General features: G+C 36.7%; 1 protein-coding gene across 1 annotated transcript in view; it reads left to right on the forward strand.

Moving 5' to 3' along the window:
• Positions 1-16,797, forward strand: part of FSHR (follicle stimulating hormone receptor) — a 202,359-nt gene that overhangs the window by 79,741 nt on the left and 105,821 nt on the right. Inside the window, exon 2 of the mRNA XM_054476352.2 lies at positions 9,790-9,861. Within this exon, the coding sequence (XP_054332327.1) occupies positions 9,790-9,861 (72 nt within the window). The remainder of the gene's footprint in view (positions 1-9,789; positions 9,862-16,797) is intronic.

The raw sequence follows: 16,797 nt of genomic DNA on the forward strand, positions 1-16,797 counted from the left end.
GCCCAGTCTCAGAAATGTCTTTATCAGCAGCATGAAAGTGGACTAAAACAGTAAATTGGTACCAGTAGAGTGGGGCATTGCTGAAAAGACACCTGAAAATGTGGAAGTGACTTTGGAACTGGGTAACAGGCAGAGATTGGAAACAAGCAGAAGACAGGAAAATGTGGGAAAGTTTGGAACTTCCTAAAGACTTGTTGAATGGCTTTCACAAAAATGCTGATAGTGATATGAACAATAAGGTCTAGACTGAGGTGGTCTCAGATGGAGATGAGGAACTTGTTGGTAACTGGAACAAAGGTGACAATCGTTACGTTTTAGCAAAAAGACTGGTGGCATTTTGCCCCTGCCCTAGAGATTTGTGGGACTTTGAACTTGAGAGATGATTTAGGGTATCTGGCGGAAGAAATTTCTAAGCAGCAAAGCACTCAAGACTTGACTTGGGTGCTGTTAAAGACATTCAGTTTTATAAAATAATCAGAGCCAAAAGTTCAGAAAATTTGCACCCTGACAATGTGATAGAAAAGAAAATCCCAATTTCTAAGGAAATAGTCAAGCTGGCTGCATAAATTTGCATAAGTAACAAGGAGCTGAATGTTAATACCCAAGACAACATGGGGAAATGTCTCCAGGGCATGTCAGAGATCTTCACAGCAGCTGCTCTCATCACAGGCCCAGAGGTCTAGAAGGAAAAAGTGATTTCATGGGCCAGGACCAAGGTCCCCATACTGTGTGCAGCCTAGGGACTTAGTGCCCTGTGTTCCAGCTGTGGCTGAAAGGAGCCAACATAGAGCTTGGGCCATAGATTCAGAGGGTGCAAGCCCCAAGCCTTGGCAGCTTCCATGTGGTGTTGAGCACAAAAGTCAAGATACACAAAAGCCAAGAATTGAGGTTTGGAAACCTCCACCTAGATTTCAGAGGATGTATGGAAACACCTGGATGCCCAGGCAGAAGTCTGCTGCAGGGGAGAGGCCCTCGTGGAGAGCCTCTGCTAGGGCAGTGTGGAAGGGAAATATGTGGTGAGACCCCGACAGAGTCCTTACTGGAGCACTGCCCAGTGGAGCTGTGAGAAGAGGGCCACCATACTCCAGACCCCAGAATGGTAGATCCACCGACAGTTTGCACTATGTGCCTGGAAGACACATGGGAGGGAGACTGTACCCTGCAAAGCCACAGGGGCAGAGCTGCCCAAGATCATGGAACCCACCTCTTGCATTACTGTGATCTGGATGTGAGACATGGAGTCAAAAGAGATCATTTTGGAGCTTTAAAGATTTGACTGTCCCACTGGAATTCAACCCTGCATCGGTTGGCCAACTTCTCTCATTTGGAATGGCTGTATTTACCCAATACCTCTACCCCATTGTATCTAGGAAGTAACTAACTTGCTTTTGATTCTACAGGCTCATAGGCAGAAGGGGCTGGCCTTGTCTCAGATGAGACTCTGGATTGTGGACTTTTGAGTTAATGTTGAAATGAGTTAAGACTTTTGGTAGACTGTAGGGAAGGCATAATTAGTTTTGAAATGTAAGGACATGAGATTTGGGAGGGGCCAGGGGCAGAATGATATGGTTTGGCTCTGTGTCCCCACTCAACTCTTATCTTGAATTCCCATGTATTATGGAAAGGACCCAGTGGGAGGTAATTGAATCATGGGGGCAGGTTTTTCCCATGCTGTTCTCACGATAGTGACTAAGTCTCATGAGATCTGATGATTTTAAAAAGATGAGTTCCCCTGCACAAGCTCTCTTTCTTTGCCTGCTGCCATCCATGTAGAACATGACTTGCTCCTCCTTGCCTTCTGCCATGATTGTGAGGCCTCCCCAGCCACGTGGAACTGTAAGTCCATTAAACCTCTTTCTTTTGTAATTTGCCCAGTCTTGAGTATGTCTTTATCAGCAGTGTGAAAATGGACTAATACACTAGTCTGTGGTATAGTTTATATAAGATTGGGATTTTTTGTTCCTTTGAAGGGGTGGAATTTACTTCTAATATCATATGGTTCTGACCTTATTTTTTTAGTGGACAGCTGTTAAATTACCAACCCAATTTGTTAATAATTATAGGTCTATTCACTTTTCTATATCTTCATGAATCAATTTTTGTAAGCATATATTTCTGTAAAAATTATCCATGTTTTCTGATTTTTCAAATCTACTGTTAGTCTAGGTGTGGTGTCTCATGCCTGTAATCCCAGCACTTTGAGAAATCGAGACAGGTGATTCACTCTAGCCAAGGAGTTGAAGACCAGCCTTGGCAACATGGCAAAACCCTGTCTCTCCCAAAAAAACCCAAACAAAAACAAAAGTCAGCCAGGTGTGTTGGTGCATGCCTGTAGTCTCAGCTACTTGAGAGCTTGAGGGGGCAGGATCAATTAAGCCCAGGAAGTCAAGGCTGCAATAAGCCATGATTATGCCACTGCACTCCAGCCTGGGTGACAGAGCAAGACTGTCTCAAAAGAAAAAAAAAAAAGTAATGTTATAAAATTGTTCTTAGAGTTCTCTAATTTAAATATGTTATATCTGTAGTTAAGTGCCATCTTTCATGCCTCTAATTGTTTGGGTGCTTTTTTCTGTCTCAGTTTTTATTCTTTGCTGATTATAAACAAATATTCTTTCTAGTCTTAATCTTTCCAAAGAAATAGCTTTTGCTATTGTTGATCCTCTTTATTGTTATTTTTAATTAATTTTTATTCTTCTCTTTATTCTTTCTTTCCACGCTTTTAGGTTTCCTCTCTCAAGGCAAATTTAAATCTTGCAATGTGACTTTTTATTTTAATTTTTTATAATTTACAAATAATAATTGTACATATTTATGGGGAGCATAGTGATGTTTCAATGCATCAGAACAGAGTGATCAGCATACCCATCATCTCAAACATTTTCCATTTATTCGTGTTGGGAATGTCAATGTCCTTATGATTTGAAACTATATATTATTGTTATCTATAGTCATCCTACAGTGATATAGAACACTAGAGATTATTCTTCCTATCTAGCTATAATTTTGTATCCTTTAACAAATCTCCCCTTATCCTTCTCTTCCCCATACCCTTCCCAGCCTCTAGTATCCTCTGTTATACTTTTTACTTCTATGAGATCAACTTTTTCTAGCTTCCATATATTAGTGATAATATACAGTGTTCAACTTTCTGTTCCTGGCTTGTTTCATTTAACATAATATCCTCCAATTCCACCCATGTTGCTGCAAATGACAGGATTTTATTCTTTGGCTAAGGATTTTATTCTATGGCTAAATAGTATTCCATTATGTATATACACTGCATTTGCTTTATCCATTCATCTGTTGTTAGAAAACTATGTTGATTCCATACTTTGGCTATTGGAGTAGTGCTGCAATTAAAACATGGAAGTGTAGATGTCTCTTTGATATAGTAATTTCCTTTCCTTTGGGATAAATTCCAAGTAGCAGGATTGCTGGATCATATGGTAGCTCCTTTTGATGAACCTTCATACTGATGAAACTTCATACTGTTTTTTATAGTGTCTGTACTAGTTTATTTTCCCAACAACAGTATTTATGTGTTCCCTTTTCTCTTCATCCTCACCAATGTTTGTTATTTTGTTGTCCTTTTTAGGATAGCCATCCTAACTGGCGAGACAATATCTCATTGTGGTTTTAATTTGCATTTTCCTGATGATTAGGGAACATGTTTTTATGTATTTGTTGTTTTCTTTTGGGAAATGTCTGTTCAGCTCATTTGCTTATTTTCTTAATCAACTTTTTTGTTGGTGGTGATTTGTTGTTTTTTGCTGTTGAGATGTTTGAGTTAATCTTCTGTCAAATGAGTAGTTGGCAAATATTTTCTTCCATTCTATAGGTTATCTTTTCATTCTGTTTTTTGTTTTCTTTGCTGTGAAGAAGCTTTTTGGTTTGACATAATCCCATTTGTTTATTTTTCCTTTTGTTTCCTGTGCTTTTGAAGTCTTACTCATGAAACCTTTTCCCAGACCAATGCTCTGAAGCACTTCTACATTTTCTTCTGGTAGTTTTATCATTTCAGGTCTTATATTTAGGTCTCTGATTCATTTTGAGGTCATTTCTATATAGAATGAGAGGTGGGAGTATAGTTTCACTCTTCTGCATAGGGATATACAGTTTTCCCAGCAGCATTTATTGAAGAGACTGTCCTTTCCCCAATGAGTGTTCTTGATACCTTTGTCAAAAATTAGTTGGATGTCAATACATGGATTATTTTCTGGGTTCTCTAGTCTGTTCTTCTGGTCTATGTGTCTATTTTTATGCCAATACCTTGTTGTTTTGGTTACTATAGCTTTGTAGTATGTTTTGAAGTCTGAGAATGTGATGCATATAGTTTTGTTCTTTTTGCTTAGAATGCTTTGGTTATTCAGTATCTTTTGTGGTTCCACAAAATTTTAAGATTTTTTTTTTTATTTCTAGAAAGAATGTCATTGCCATTTAGATAGGGATTGCATTGAATCTGTAGATTGCTTTGGGTAGTATAGTCATTTTAACAATATTAATTATTCTGATCCATGAGCATGGGATGTCTTTACATTTGTATCTTCTTTAATTTCTTTAATTAGTGTTCTGTAGTTTCCCTTGTGGAGGTCTTTCACTTCCTTGGTTAAATTTATTCCTGGGTATTTTTTTGTAGCTATTGTAAATGAGGTTGCCTTCTTGATTTCTCTTTCAGCCAGCATGTTGTTTATGTATTGAAATGCTACTGATTTTGTATATTAATTTATCCCACAACTTTACTTAATTCATTTATCAGTTCTAAGAGTTTGTTGGTATAGTGTTTAGGTTCTTCTGTATAAAAGATCATGTAATCTGCAAGTAGGAACAATTTGCCTTCCTCTTTTCCAATTTGGATGACCTTTATTTCTTTCTCTTGCCTAATTGCTCTGGCTAGAGCTTCCAGTATAATTATGAATAAAAGTGGTAAGAGTGGGCATCCTTGTCTTGTTCTAGTTCTGAGAGGGAAATGTGAAAGCATCAATAAGATGTTAACTGTGATGCAAAATATTCTAAACGTTATTATATTCTCACTTACTTTATTTCTAAAATGAAAATTTATCAAATATAATGCCTTTACCTATATTTCTGATTTAAAGGAAATGTGCACATGCCTTTTGAGTTTGTTAATTAGAACTAGATCAACAAGGTCATAATGAATTGTCAGAAGGTTGCTGGTTAAAATAAGCCTTCTATAATAAACAGAGTTTACAATATTAAGTGGTAAATCCAGTTTTCTTCAGTAAACATTCAAATAGGTGTAGTTCTCTGTAACAATCATTTTCAGTGTTGAAATTATAAATCAAGAGTCCATGAAACCATTTTAGTAAACCTTTTGCTACTAGTAGAAAGCTCCTTAGCCATGTTACCAATAAACTCAAAGAGAAACTTAACCTTATAATTGCAAAATAGCAAGTTAGTGTAGATTAAACTTAAACTTTATCTATTATGAAATTATAATGTCTACCTTAATGTTTACCTTCTCAAACATCTCTATCAACAGTCTTTCATTTTACCAATGTTTTTTATTAAACAACTTTCAAGTTTCACTTTAAGTTCTAGCAAAAAATGGAATAAAAATTATTGGGTTCATAATTTTCTGTTTCCACAATTCTACTTTTCTTTTAGTAGTTTATTGTATTGGAAGCTTAGCTCATTAATTTTTAATCTAATTTTTTGTTTCCTTTTCTGGTACATTAATTTAAATCTACAAATTTCTGCTATAGGTAGCAATTTACCTATATCCAATGAGTTTGATATGTTGTATTTTCATTATAGGTCAATCCAAATAATTCCTAATTATAATTGTGATTTCTTCTTTGACCCATGTATGACTTAAAAGGGTGCTTGTTTGTTTGTTTGGTTGGTTTGCTTTGCTTTTGGTTTTGGTTTTTCCACATGGGTCTATGTGTATTGGGGAGAAGAGTTAATTATATTTATCACTGATTTCTAAGTAATTTAATTGCATCATCATCAAAGAAAGTAATTTTTTAATACTAATTTTCTTTGTAACCTAGTTCTTGGTCAATATGTTTTTAGTGCTCTTTATTGACTTGGTGGGGTTTCCAGCCATTATGACAACCCACTTATATTTGTTTCCTGCAAATCTCATGTTGAAATATCCAGTGTTGGAGACGTGACCTAGTGGGAGGTGACTGTGTCACGGAGACAGATCCCTCATGAGCAGCTTGGTGCCATCCTTGCAGTAATGAGTGAATTCCCACTCTATTAGTTTTCACAAGAGCTGATTGTTGAAAAGAGCCTAGCATCTCCCTTCCCTTCCTCATCCTTCATCCGTTGCCACATGATGCCTGTTTTCCTTCCCCTACTGCCATGAGTGGAAGCTTTCTGAGGCCCTCACCAGAAGCAGATGCTGATGCCGTGCTTCTTGTATGGCCTGCAGAACCATGAGTGAAATAAACCTTTCTTTATAAACTACTTAGTTTCAAGTATTCCTTTATAGCAACACAAATGAACTAAAACATTCACCTATTCAATACGAAACACTAATTTCTTCATTCACTATTCCTTCTTGTGTTTTGTGGCCTCCTCCTGGATTAAATTTTCTTATCCTTTAAAGACATTCTTTTTCTAGAAGTTTATTCATAGCTAATTAAATTTGTTCAGAAGTAATTTTATTTTGTCCTCACATTTGAATAATTTTCTACATTATAGAATTTTAAATTGGCAGTTATTTTCTCTAATAATTTTGAAGATATTTTTACAAGGTTTGCTAATTATTTTTTATTTGAAGATAGTCTATATTTTTCCCTCCACTTGCATTTAACATATCTTCTTTAATGGCTCTACAGTTTTAATTTATGGGTATCTGGCAGTGGATTTGTGTTTTCCTCCCTGGGATTTGTTGAGATCTCTGAATCTGAGGATTTATATCTTTTGTAAGTTATGAAAGATATCTGGATGTTATTTCATTGTAATTTAAATTGCCAGTACTCCATTTTCTATACCTTTCTAGAATGTGTATGAGATGAAAATATATCTTTACATTCCATCCTCCACATCTCATCTCATGTGCCAGTTTGGTACCAAAAATGTAAATCCCTTAGCCTCCAAGTTCAGAAACTCCCCCAGGGTTCCTTGGTTTTAGTTTACCCTCTTAGAATTCTGGTTTGCATTCACCACTGCTCAGGGTTCCATCTGGTATTCAGCTGCTTTACTTTGAGCCCCTGGGGATTTCTCATATTCTTGCAAGCTCTACTATGCATTTAAAATAATATTTGTAATGTTTTATAGAAGACTTCTGGGTAATTTTTCGTGAAAATGTCTTCAGATTATCTTGTTTATAACATTTCAGGAAATAGAGGTCAGTGAAGATTTTAAGCATCAAAAATATTTAATTATGTTAATAAGTTTGAACCACTTAATACGGACATAGTCCTTGAAAATTTTAGAAAAACACGCACACTACTGGGGCTGAATCAAAAAATGCTTTCTAGTTGATGTTATTAAATAGAAGAGTTCGTTATTCAAGACCTCACTCTCCATGCATCTCATTAACTAATATTTTACTTTAATGTTTCAATTTCCTTGAAACTTTTAGAGTGTTGAGTAGTTTAAAACAATTTTATTATCTTCATTTATTGGTTTATTTTCATCATTCTTCTGTCTTGGGTTAAATAGGAACAAAAGGAACTTGTATGTATTAACTAAGGTTAAGTGAGTACAATAAAGGTAGGGTGTTGAGCTAACTTTGATTAATTTTAGATGGATATTCTAGAAGTAGATAATCTGTGATCTTAAATTAAATCACCTTTTATTTAAATGGCTTAATAAAGACAATGCTTTTAGTATGATCTAATATTTTTGAGGCTTGGGTTCAAAACTCATCTACTCTTGACAATATTTCTGTTATATATTTGTGTACTTTCGAATCTTTCTCATCTTAATCCTTGTAAAGCATTTATTGCTATTATATCAACTATAGCCCTCAACTGTTTCTTGGCAATTTCAAGGTTTCTGGTATTGCCTTCCCAGCAAGTATATAAACTGCTCCAGGGCAGCAACAGCACACAGGGTTCTCTCTCATGATTCCTCACCACAGGGTTGGTACACCTAGCAGCCAAGCACAAACAAGGTGAAATAAAAGACCTGATTGCCTGAGTAGCAGCTCTATCTGAAACAGAAATTTCACTAACACCAATAAATAATAGAAGGTTAAAGCAATAAAATATTTATGAAACTATCCAAGTCCATGGTGTTTGATTACAATTCCTGCTCACAGACTACATTGTAAAAGTACATGTTAATGATGAAAGAAAACCAAATCCCTATTAATTAGTTACAAAGCAAGAAAAAGCCAGAGAGAAGAAGGCTGGGGAAAGAATAATATTCTTATTATAAAGATTTTCAAAGGGTCGTTTGTAACTTCATCCTCAAACCTAGCATTTTCAGAGTGCTCAATAGCCATTTAATTCAGTCATTCAAATATTTATTGACTACTTATCATGTTAAGCACTGCTCTAGGCATTTGGTATACAGTCATAACAAATCAGGCAAACATTTTTGCCCTCATGGAGCTTGAATTCTAGTTATGAGGAAGAAATAAATAAATGGATACACAAATAGATGGATGAAGATATAACATGTCAGAATTGCTATGAAGAAAAATTTAAGCAGCAGGAAAGAGGGTCTGGGCCAAGTTTGGGAGATTATCATTTTAAATAGGTTGTTAGGGAAAGCTTCACTAAGATGGTAACATTTGAGCAAATGGGGGTCTGAGATAACAAGCCATGAGGATATCTGGGAGAGAAATGTTCCAAACAGAGAGAACCGCAAATGTGGAAACATTAAGCCAGAAGGAACCTGGCTTGTCCAAGGAATTGCTAGAGGATACTATGACAAGACCAGGATGATCAAAGAGTAGTTGTCAAAATTGAGAATACAGGGTCTATGGAAATAAAGAGCAGAAAGCTCTCGTAGGGCACTGAAGGCCTTTGAAAACAGCTTTGATTTTTCCCCTAGTGAGATGAGGAGCCATTGGAAGGAATTTTGAGGCAAGCGGGAGACAAATATTTCGAGCAGAAGAAAATGGCAAAAGCTGAAAGCAGCTGAGGTTAAGAGCATGGTTTTTTTAGATGAGATTCATTATGGCATGTTTTTACATCAGTAAGCAGAATCCAGGAAAGAATGGGGAAAAGGTGAATGAAATGTGTCTAAGAAAGTGGAAAATTGTCATAGTGGTTAATGGGACTAGCAGGGAGGGAAAGAGACCTAGTATATATTGGAGAAGCTATTCTTAGGACCCTGGACAGTTCACTCACAGTACCAGGAGAAAAGGCAATGTGTATAAAGCACAGGTGCAGGCAGGTTGAGCAGGCAGTGAGCCCTGTGAGAGCATAAGGACATTTTCTTCTATTGGTTTCATTTTCATCTTGGAATAGGAGGCAAGGTCAGCTGAGAATGACAATAAAGGAAGAGGTAATGGGGGTTGGAGTAGAGAAAGAGAACAGGCCTCACACAGGGTTACAGAAGGCAATATAGGGTAGTGAGAACAAGCAAGGTTCATATTCCATCTCTGTCATGTATCAGCCATGTGACCCTGGGTAAGTGTTTTTTTCCCCTAAACTCTAGTTTCCTTATGCAAAATGGAAAGAATAATAGTGTCAGTATCACTACTTGTAGACAGGATGAAAAGAGAGAATGTAAAAGCAATTTCAACATTACTTTATGGCAAGCACTTAGTATATGTTAGCTGTTCACTACTCAATTATTAGCAACTCAATTACTTATTAATAGATAGGTTGTAATATTTTATTTCTACTCTCTTTGCAGGAGGTTTGTCCTCACCAAGCTTCGAGTCATCCAAAAAGGTGCATTTTCAGGATTTGGGGACCTGGAGAAAATGTATGTACCTAGCACTGCTGTAAGTTAATGCCTCAAAGGAGGCTATAGGGAGTAACCTCAGACCACGTCTAGTATGATTATCTGCACTTAGTAGCCGAACTGACATGGCCAGCTAAACTTTCTACATCTCCTCACATTTTATTGTGTTACCATGGTTCCTAAATGATAGTGTGGAGTCTTTCAGTGAGGCCATTGAAATGAGCAAAAGTGCAATCCAAGCAATTTTCATGATTTCTCAAATAAGGGGTTGCCCCCAGAGTAGCCGTGAATGGAATTTTCATAAACTAAAGCCGCTTTTTTTCCTGCAGATATCCATTCTCTTTCAGAGATACTTTCTACTATTTATGATTAATTTTTAATTGACAGCAGGACTTAACATCTATGCTGTAGAGGTTCTCTAGACTTCTTGTTTCCAAGGTATGCATGCAGGCAAGTAGTAATTGATATATAAACATTTCAAAGTACTAGGAAAGTTTACAGCACTGATTAAGATTTCCTTGGAAAAGAGAAGCCTCTTTTGTTACTGCAAACATTCAGTTCACATTGGGCTAATTTAGAGTTTTTCCAAGACATGGTTTTCTCAAAGCGGGTGCAGTAGTAAAAGACAGAGCAAATCTTCCCACACTTAAAGTAATCCTCCCTCCCTTTGAAAGCTCTTGGTACCATCTCCTGGGCATTCAGGGCCAGGGAAATATGTTCTTCTCTGCAGTGAGACAGCCAGGATTCAGGACTTTAATGCCAGTAAGTATAGCAATGAATAGACAGAGTACATACAGAAGGGAATGAAAGCAAGGCAAGAAAGAAAACCTTTAGTTCATGTGTTTCTTTCTTGAAGTCATTAACTTTATCTTTTTGGTTGTTTTATATCCCTTTAAGAATAGTACTTCCTGAAGTTTGAAGAAGCAAGAAAGGAATCCATTAACAAAAGAATCACAAAGTATAGAAGATGTCATTATGCTCCAGCAATTAAGCCACCCGCTTAAAGGAGGGTGGTCAAAATCCTGGTTTCAGTGCTAGTTTTAATATAAAATTACTGCATAACCTCTATTAAAGCATTTTATCTTTCAGGGCCCTGGTTTCCTCATCTGTGTATTAAGAGAGGAGTTTTAAAAAGGGGCTTACGTGATTTCCAATTTCTATCCCCATGTTGGAGGAGAGCCCAATTTAAGACCTGTAATCTTCCGGGTTTACCTCATTGAGGACATTCAACTATCACAGGGATTAGAAGATTGGGACACTAAACCTGAACAGAGTTCACAAAGGAAACCAGGGAAACAGTAGAGTTGGAAAGCTTTGTGCTCAAGATGTATTCGCCATTCCCTTGCCTGGAGCTAACATAGACTAAATGACTATTGGATATCCCTGTGTCCCTAAACATCACTATAATTACATAGAATTCTAAAGACAGGCATTTCAGATGTCAAAAATAAGCTACTTTAATCAAGTTTAATCCAGCAAGTGTGAATGACCCCTCATTGGGTATTCAGCATCAGGCAAGACCTTCCTGTGGCGATACGAATGGTTGAGCTGAGCTGACATATCAACAATCCAAGAGCCACAGCAGCTGGCTCAGTAACTCAACTTGCTCAGACACAGCTTGTACATTTTTACCTCATGTCTTCGTTAATCATCCTGAACTGACACAGTGATACACCAAAATAAAATTGATCTTGTTTTTTCACCCTTTTTATACCAGAAGGCTTCAAAGCATTTTGCCCAGCAGAGGGCCCAGCACTGAACTGAACCTGAGGATACTTGCATATTCTTCAGTCTCCATGCTCACCTTTGTCCATTGTCTCACCTTACACTCTTGGTCACCAAGAAATTCTCATCTCCTTTCCAGACCTGTCTCCTTCACTTGTGTTCTTCCAGTTGTTAATCAGTTTCCTGAACTTAATAAATATTGGCCTTTTCTTCAGTATCTCCCTCTCCACAAATCACAAAGTCCTTTTCATTCATTCTGCACATGTGACCAACTTTCACCTATCCATATTGAAAAGAATAAAAGAAAAGTGTTCTGTATAAATTCCACCTTCCTATTCTGCTACCTTTTTCTCTCTTCCCCATCAATACTACTGTGTTGAAAGAGTTGCCTACATTCACTGCCTCTCTATCCTTTCTTTTCAATCACTTCTTAGCCTGCCCACTCACTATTCGGCCAAAAATTCTTCAACACTATTGAATTATTCTATCAAAGATCTCAAAAATACCATAGCTACAAGATCCAATGACTTCTACTTTATCCTCTTCTACTTACCTTATATGTAGTCTTTACATTTCATTAACCATTAATGTCATTCTTCTCAATGCCCTTTCCCCACTTAACTTCTCAGCTACCACACTCTCCTGCCTCCCTATTAACCTCCCAGATTGCTCCATATCCAGTTCTCTTCATCTCTCTTGTTCTTCAACAGCCCTTCAAAAATTTAGCTGTTCTAGGGCTCTATTTGTTGGCCATTTTCTTTTCTTCTAGCTCCACCCTTGAATGACCAGTTGTCAGATAATGTCTTATTACCAGGGTTCCTAAACTTTCATCTGCAACCTCCACCTCTCTTCTGAGGCCATAATTCTTGTTTTGAATTGGAAAGATGCCTAAACATCTACATCTGAGTGAACTGCAAATACCTGGAATTCAACATATTCAGAACTAGCTTATCTTTATTTTTAAATTTTTCATCTTCCCATATTGCCCAGTGAATCATGTCACCATCTGCCCAGGTTCCCAAACAAGGAAAATCCAGTCTCCCTTGACTCAGGTGCATTCTCTATCCCTTATGCCAAGGTGCTCTTCCAGTCCTACTGACTGCCTCTCAGATGTGTTTTAATATCCAGCCGTCTTCTCATTCCTGTTGCTATTAGACCCAAAGTCTCATCATCACTTACACAGCCTACTGTATGAAGCTTCCATGCCTATCCCAGCTCCAATCTTCCTGCCACTCTGCTGCCAGACTTGCACTGTTTAAATTCTCTTGCAGAAGAACTTCTAGGGATCCTCCTTGCCACAGACTTCAGTCATAAGTTCCTGGCACAGAAATCAAAACCCTTTATCTCCCACCACATGCACTGTGTACCTTACACTCTCACCAGACGGGACAATTTTCTATTCCCCAAGTACTATTATTACCAGACATCATATTGCATAGTTAGAATGTGACAGCTTGTTCTTTGGACAATGTCTGGCACATAAAGGAATCAAAAATAATTGCAGGGGAATTAATCAACAAATAAACAAATGAACAAAATACACTTTCACGCTGTTCTTATGTAGATGTTGTCCCTCTGTCTAAAATTTCACTTCATAAAATCCTGCTTGTCATTCAGGGACCAGATGAAATGCTTACTTTTCTACAGAGCTTTTCCAGAACTTTCCAAGTTCTTCCAAACCGTAACCCTGTATTCATAATATTAACAGCACATTTATCAGACTATACTCAGAATTTATAGTTTCTCAGATCACTTGATTATTCTTTAAAGCCAAGATCAGAATGTAGAAACTTCGTACTGAAGTACAACACCAAGTCCTGTTGTTTTTACCTCCTTGTTACACGTCTAACCTATCCACTCATCTCTTTCTCCAGCTACCACAATCTTTCCTTGGTATCTTAGTCCATTTGTGCTGCTATAACAAAATAGTGCAGACTAGATAATTTACAAGGAACAGAAATTTATTTTCTCACAGTTATGGAGACTTGAAAGCCCAAAATCAAGGCTCCAGCATCTGGTGAGGGCTTTCTTGCTGAGTCCTCACATGGTGGAAGGTGGAAGGGCAAAAGGGGACAAACTTGTCCCTACATGGCAGAAGAGCAGAAGAAAGAGAACCCACTCCCAAAAGCCCTTTTTAATGGCAACATTAATCTATTCATGAGGATGGGGCCCTTGTGGTGTAGGCCCTAAACCACTTTCAAAAGGCCACATTTCCCAATGTTGGAGTGGAGATAGAGTTTTAACAGGAAATTTGGGGAGGAAAAAAAACATTTAAACCAGAGCACTTGTATAACTGCAACAGCCTTCAACTTGCACTGTCTCCATTTACCAGCATGCTCTTCCCTCTCCCTGATCCATTTTCAACATAGAGTAATATTTTCTAAATTCATAACTGATTATGTCGTCTTCCATATTTGCCCCACCATGACGTGCGAACACACACACACCCACACACAAACTCTTTGTGCCTTACCACTTTTTTCTTTTTGTTCCACACAGTTTTTTCCCTTTTTTTATTATTTTTAAAATTGACACATAATTGTGCATATTTCTAATAATTGTGACACATAATAAGTGTAAAATAATTGAGTATAGTGTACTATTTTGATACATATATACATTGGGTAATGATCAAATCAGGGTAATTAACATATCTCACACCTCATATATTTATCATTTCTTTGTTTTGGAAACATACAAAATCTGCTCTTCTACATATTTGAAAATACACAGCAAATTGTTGTTAATTATAGTTGCCCTATAGTGCTATAGAACACTAGAACTTATTCCTCCTATTTTGCTGTACTTTTATATCTATTAACCAATCTTTTAGTATCCCCTCTCCCACATAGACTTCCCTGCCTCTAATAACCACTATTCTACTCTCTGCTTCTTTGATGTCAGACTTTTTTAGCTTCCACAAATGAGTGAGAACATGCAGGATTTCCCTTTCTGTGCCTAACTTATTTCACTTAACATAATATCCTCCAAGATTATCTATGTTGCTGTGAATGATAGAATTCTGCACCCTTTCATCGCTAAATAGTATTCCATTCTGTGTGTCACATACATATATATATAATATATAATATATATAGCATTTTCTTTATTCATTTCTTTATTTGTAAACGTGTAAGTTGATTCCATACCTTGGCTATTTATAGTGCTACAATAAACATCAGAGTACAAATAGGTCTTTGACATATTTACAGCACTGATGAAGATTTCCTTTGAAAAGAGAAGAATCGTTTGTTACTGCAAACACTCAGTTCATATTAAGCTGGTTTAATTTAGGGTTTTTCCAAAATGTGATTTTCTTAAACCAGGGTACAGTGGCAGAAGACACAGCAAATCCTCCCACACTTGAATTAATCCTTCCTTCCTTTGAAAGCTCTTGGTACCACCTCCTGAGCATTTAGGGCCTCTCCTTGCATTTGAATACATTCCCATTAGTAAAATTGCTGGATCATGTGGAAGCTCTACATTTAGTTTTTAGAGGAATCTCATACTCATACTATTTTACATAATGGCTGTACTAACTTCTATTCCCACCAACAGTGTAGAGGAGTTCCCCTATCTCTACATCCTTGCCAGTATTTGTTTATGTTTTTGGTTTTGGTTGGGTTTCTGTTGTTTTTTTTTTATAATAGCCATCCTCACTGGGGTGAGATGAGACCTTATCATGGTTTTGATTCGCATTTTTCTGATAATTAGTGATGTTGAACATTTTTTTCATATGCCTGTTGACCATTTGTATGTCTTCTTTTGAGAGATGTCTATTTGACCCATATGATCATTTTTAAATTTGATTATTAATTTTCCTGTTGAGTTGTTTGAATTCCTTGTATATTCTGGATATTAATCCTTTGTTTGATGAGTAGTTTCCAAATATTTTCTCCCATTCTGAAGGTTGGCTCTTCACTCGGTTGTTTCCTTTGCTCTACAGATGCTTTTTAGTTTAACATAATGCCATTTGTCTGTTTTTCCTTTTATTTCCTGTGCTTTTGAGGTCTTCTCCATAAAAATCTTCACACAGATCAATTTTCTGAAGAATTTCCCAATGTTTTCTTCCAGAAGTTTTATATAGTTTTTTATATAGTTTCAGATCTTACATTTTAGTCTTTAATCCATTTTGAGTTGACTTTTGTATATGGTGAAATATAGATATCCAGTTTCATTTTCTGCATGTGAATATCCAGTTGTCCCAGCACAACTCATTGAAGAGATTTTCCTTTCCCCAATGAATGTTCTTAATGTCTTTGTTGAAAATCAGTTCACTATAAATATGTAGGTATATTTCTTTTCTGTGCCACCAGCATATGGGTTGGTTTTTATGCCCATAGCACGTTGTTTGGATTACTATCGCTTTGTAGTATATTTTTAAGTCCTGTAGTGTGATGCCTTCAGCTTTATTCTTTTTGCTCAGGGTTGCTGAATATGTATATTCTGCAGCTGTTGGATGAAACGTTATGTAAACATCTGTTAAGTCCATTTGGCCTGAATTGCAATTTAAATTTAATGTTCATAATGTTGATTTTCTGTTCAGATGATCTCTCCAGTGCTGACAGTGGGGCATTGAAGTCCCCAACTATTACTGTATTAGAGGCTATCTCTTCCTTTAGAATTAATAACATTTGCTTTATACATCTGAGTGCTACAGGTTTGGAGATAAATATATATATATATTTATTTATATATTTATATAGATAACTATATATATTTTATATATATAACTATATATTTATATAGAGTTATATATATTATAGATACATGTATTTATTTATATATATCTAAATATATATATATATTTAGAATCATATCCTCTTGCTGAATTGATCCCTTTATCATTATATAATGTCCCTTTTTGTCTCTTTTTACAGTTTTTGACCCATAGTCTCCTTTATCTGATATAATTATAGTAGCTACTCCTGGTCACTTTTGATTTCCTTTTGCTCAGAATCACTTTTCTCCAACCCTTCACTTTCAGTTGATATTTGTCTTTACAGGTGGGGTGTGCTTCATATCAGCAGCATATACTTAGGTGCTCACAGCAGCTATGGGGGCAGGGTCCCAGACTTATGGTCTTGCATACCTGTTATGGCACCTGGGTCTTGAGGTGCAAGTTTGCTCTCCTTGGCAGGATTAGATGTAGGTTTCCCACAAAGCCAAGATTTGTGACTCTGAGGCACCCCCTAGCAGCTTGGGTTCAAGGTGCCACATTGTAGTGGTGAT

The sequence above is a fragment of the Pongo pygmaeus genome, chromosome 12, assembly GCF_028885625.2.
Source record: "Pongo pygmaeus isolate AG05252 chromosome 12, NHGRI_mPonPyg2-v2.0_pri, whole genome shotgun sequence".
In the NCBI taxonomy this organism is placed as follows: domain Eukaryota; kingdom Metazoa; phylum Chordata; class Mammalia; order Primates; family Hominidae; genus Pongo; species Pongo pygmaeus.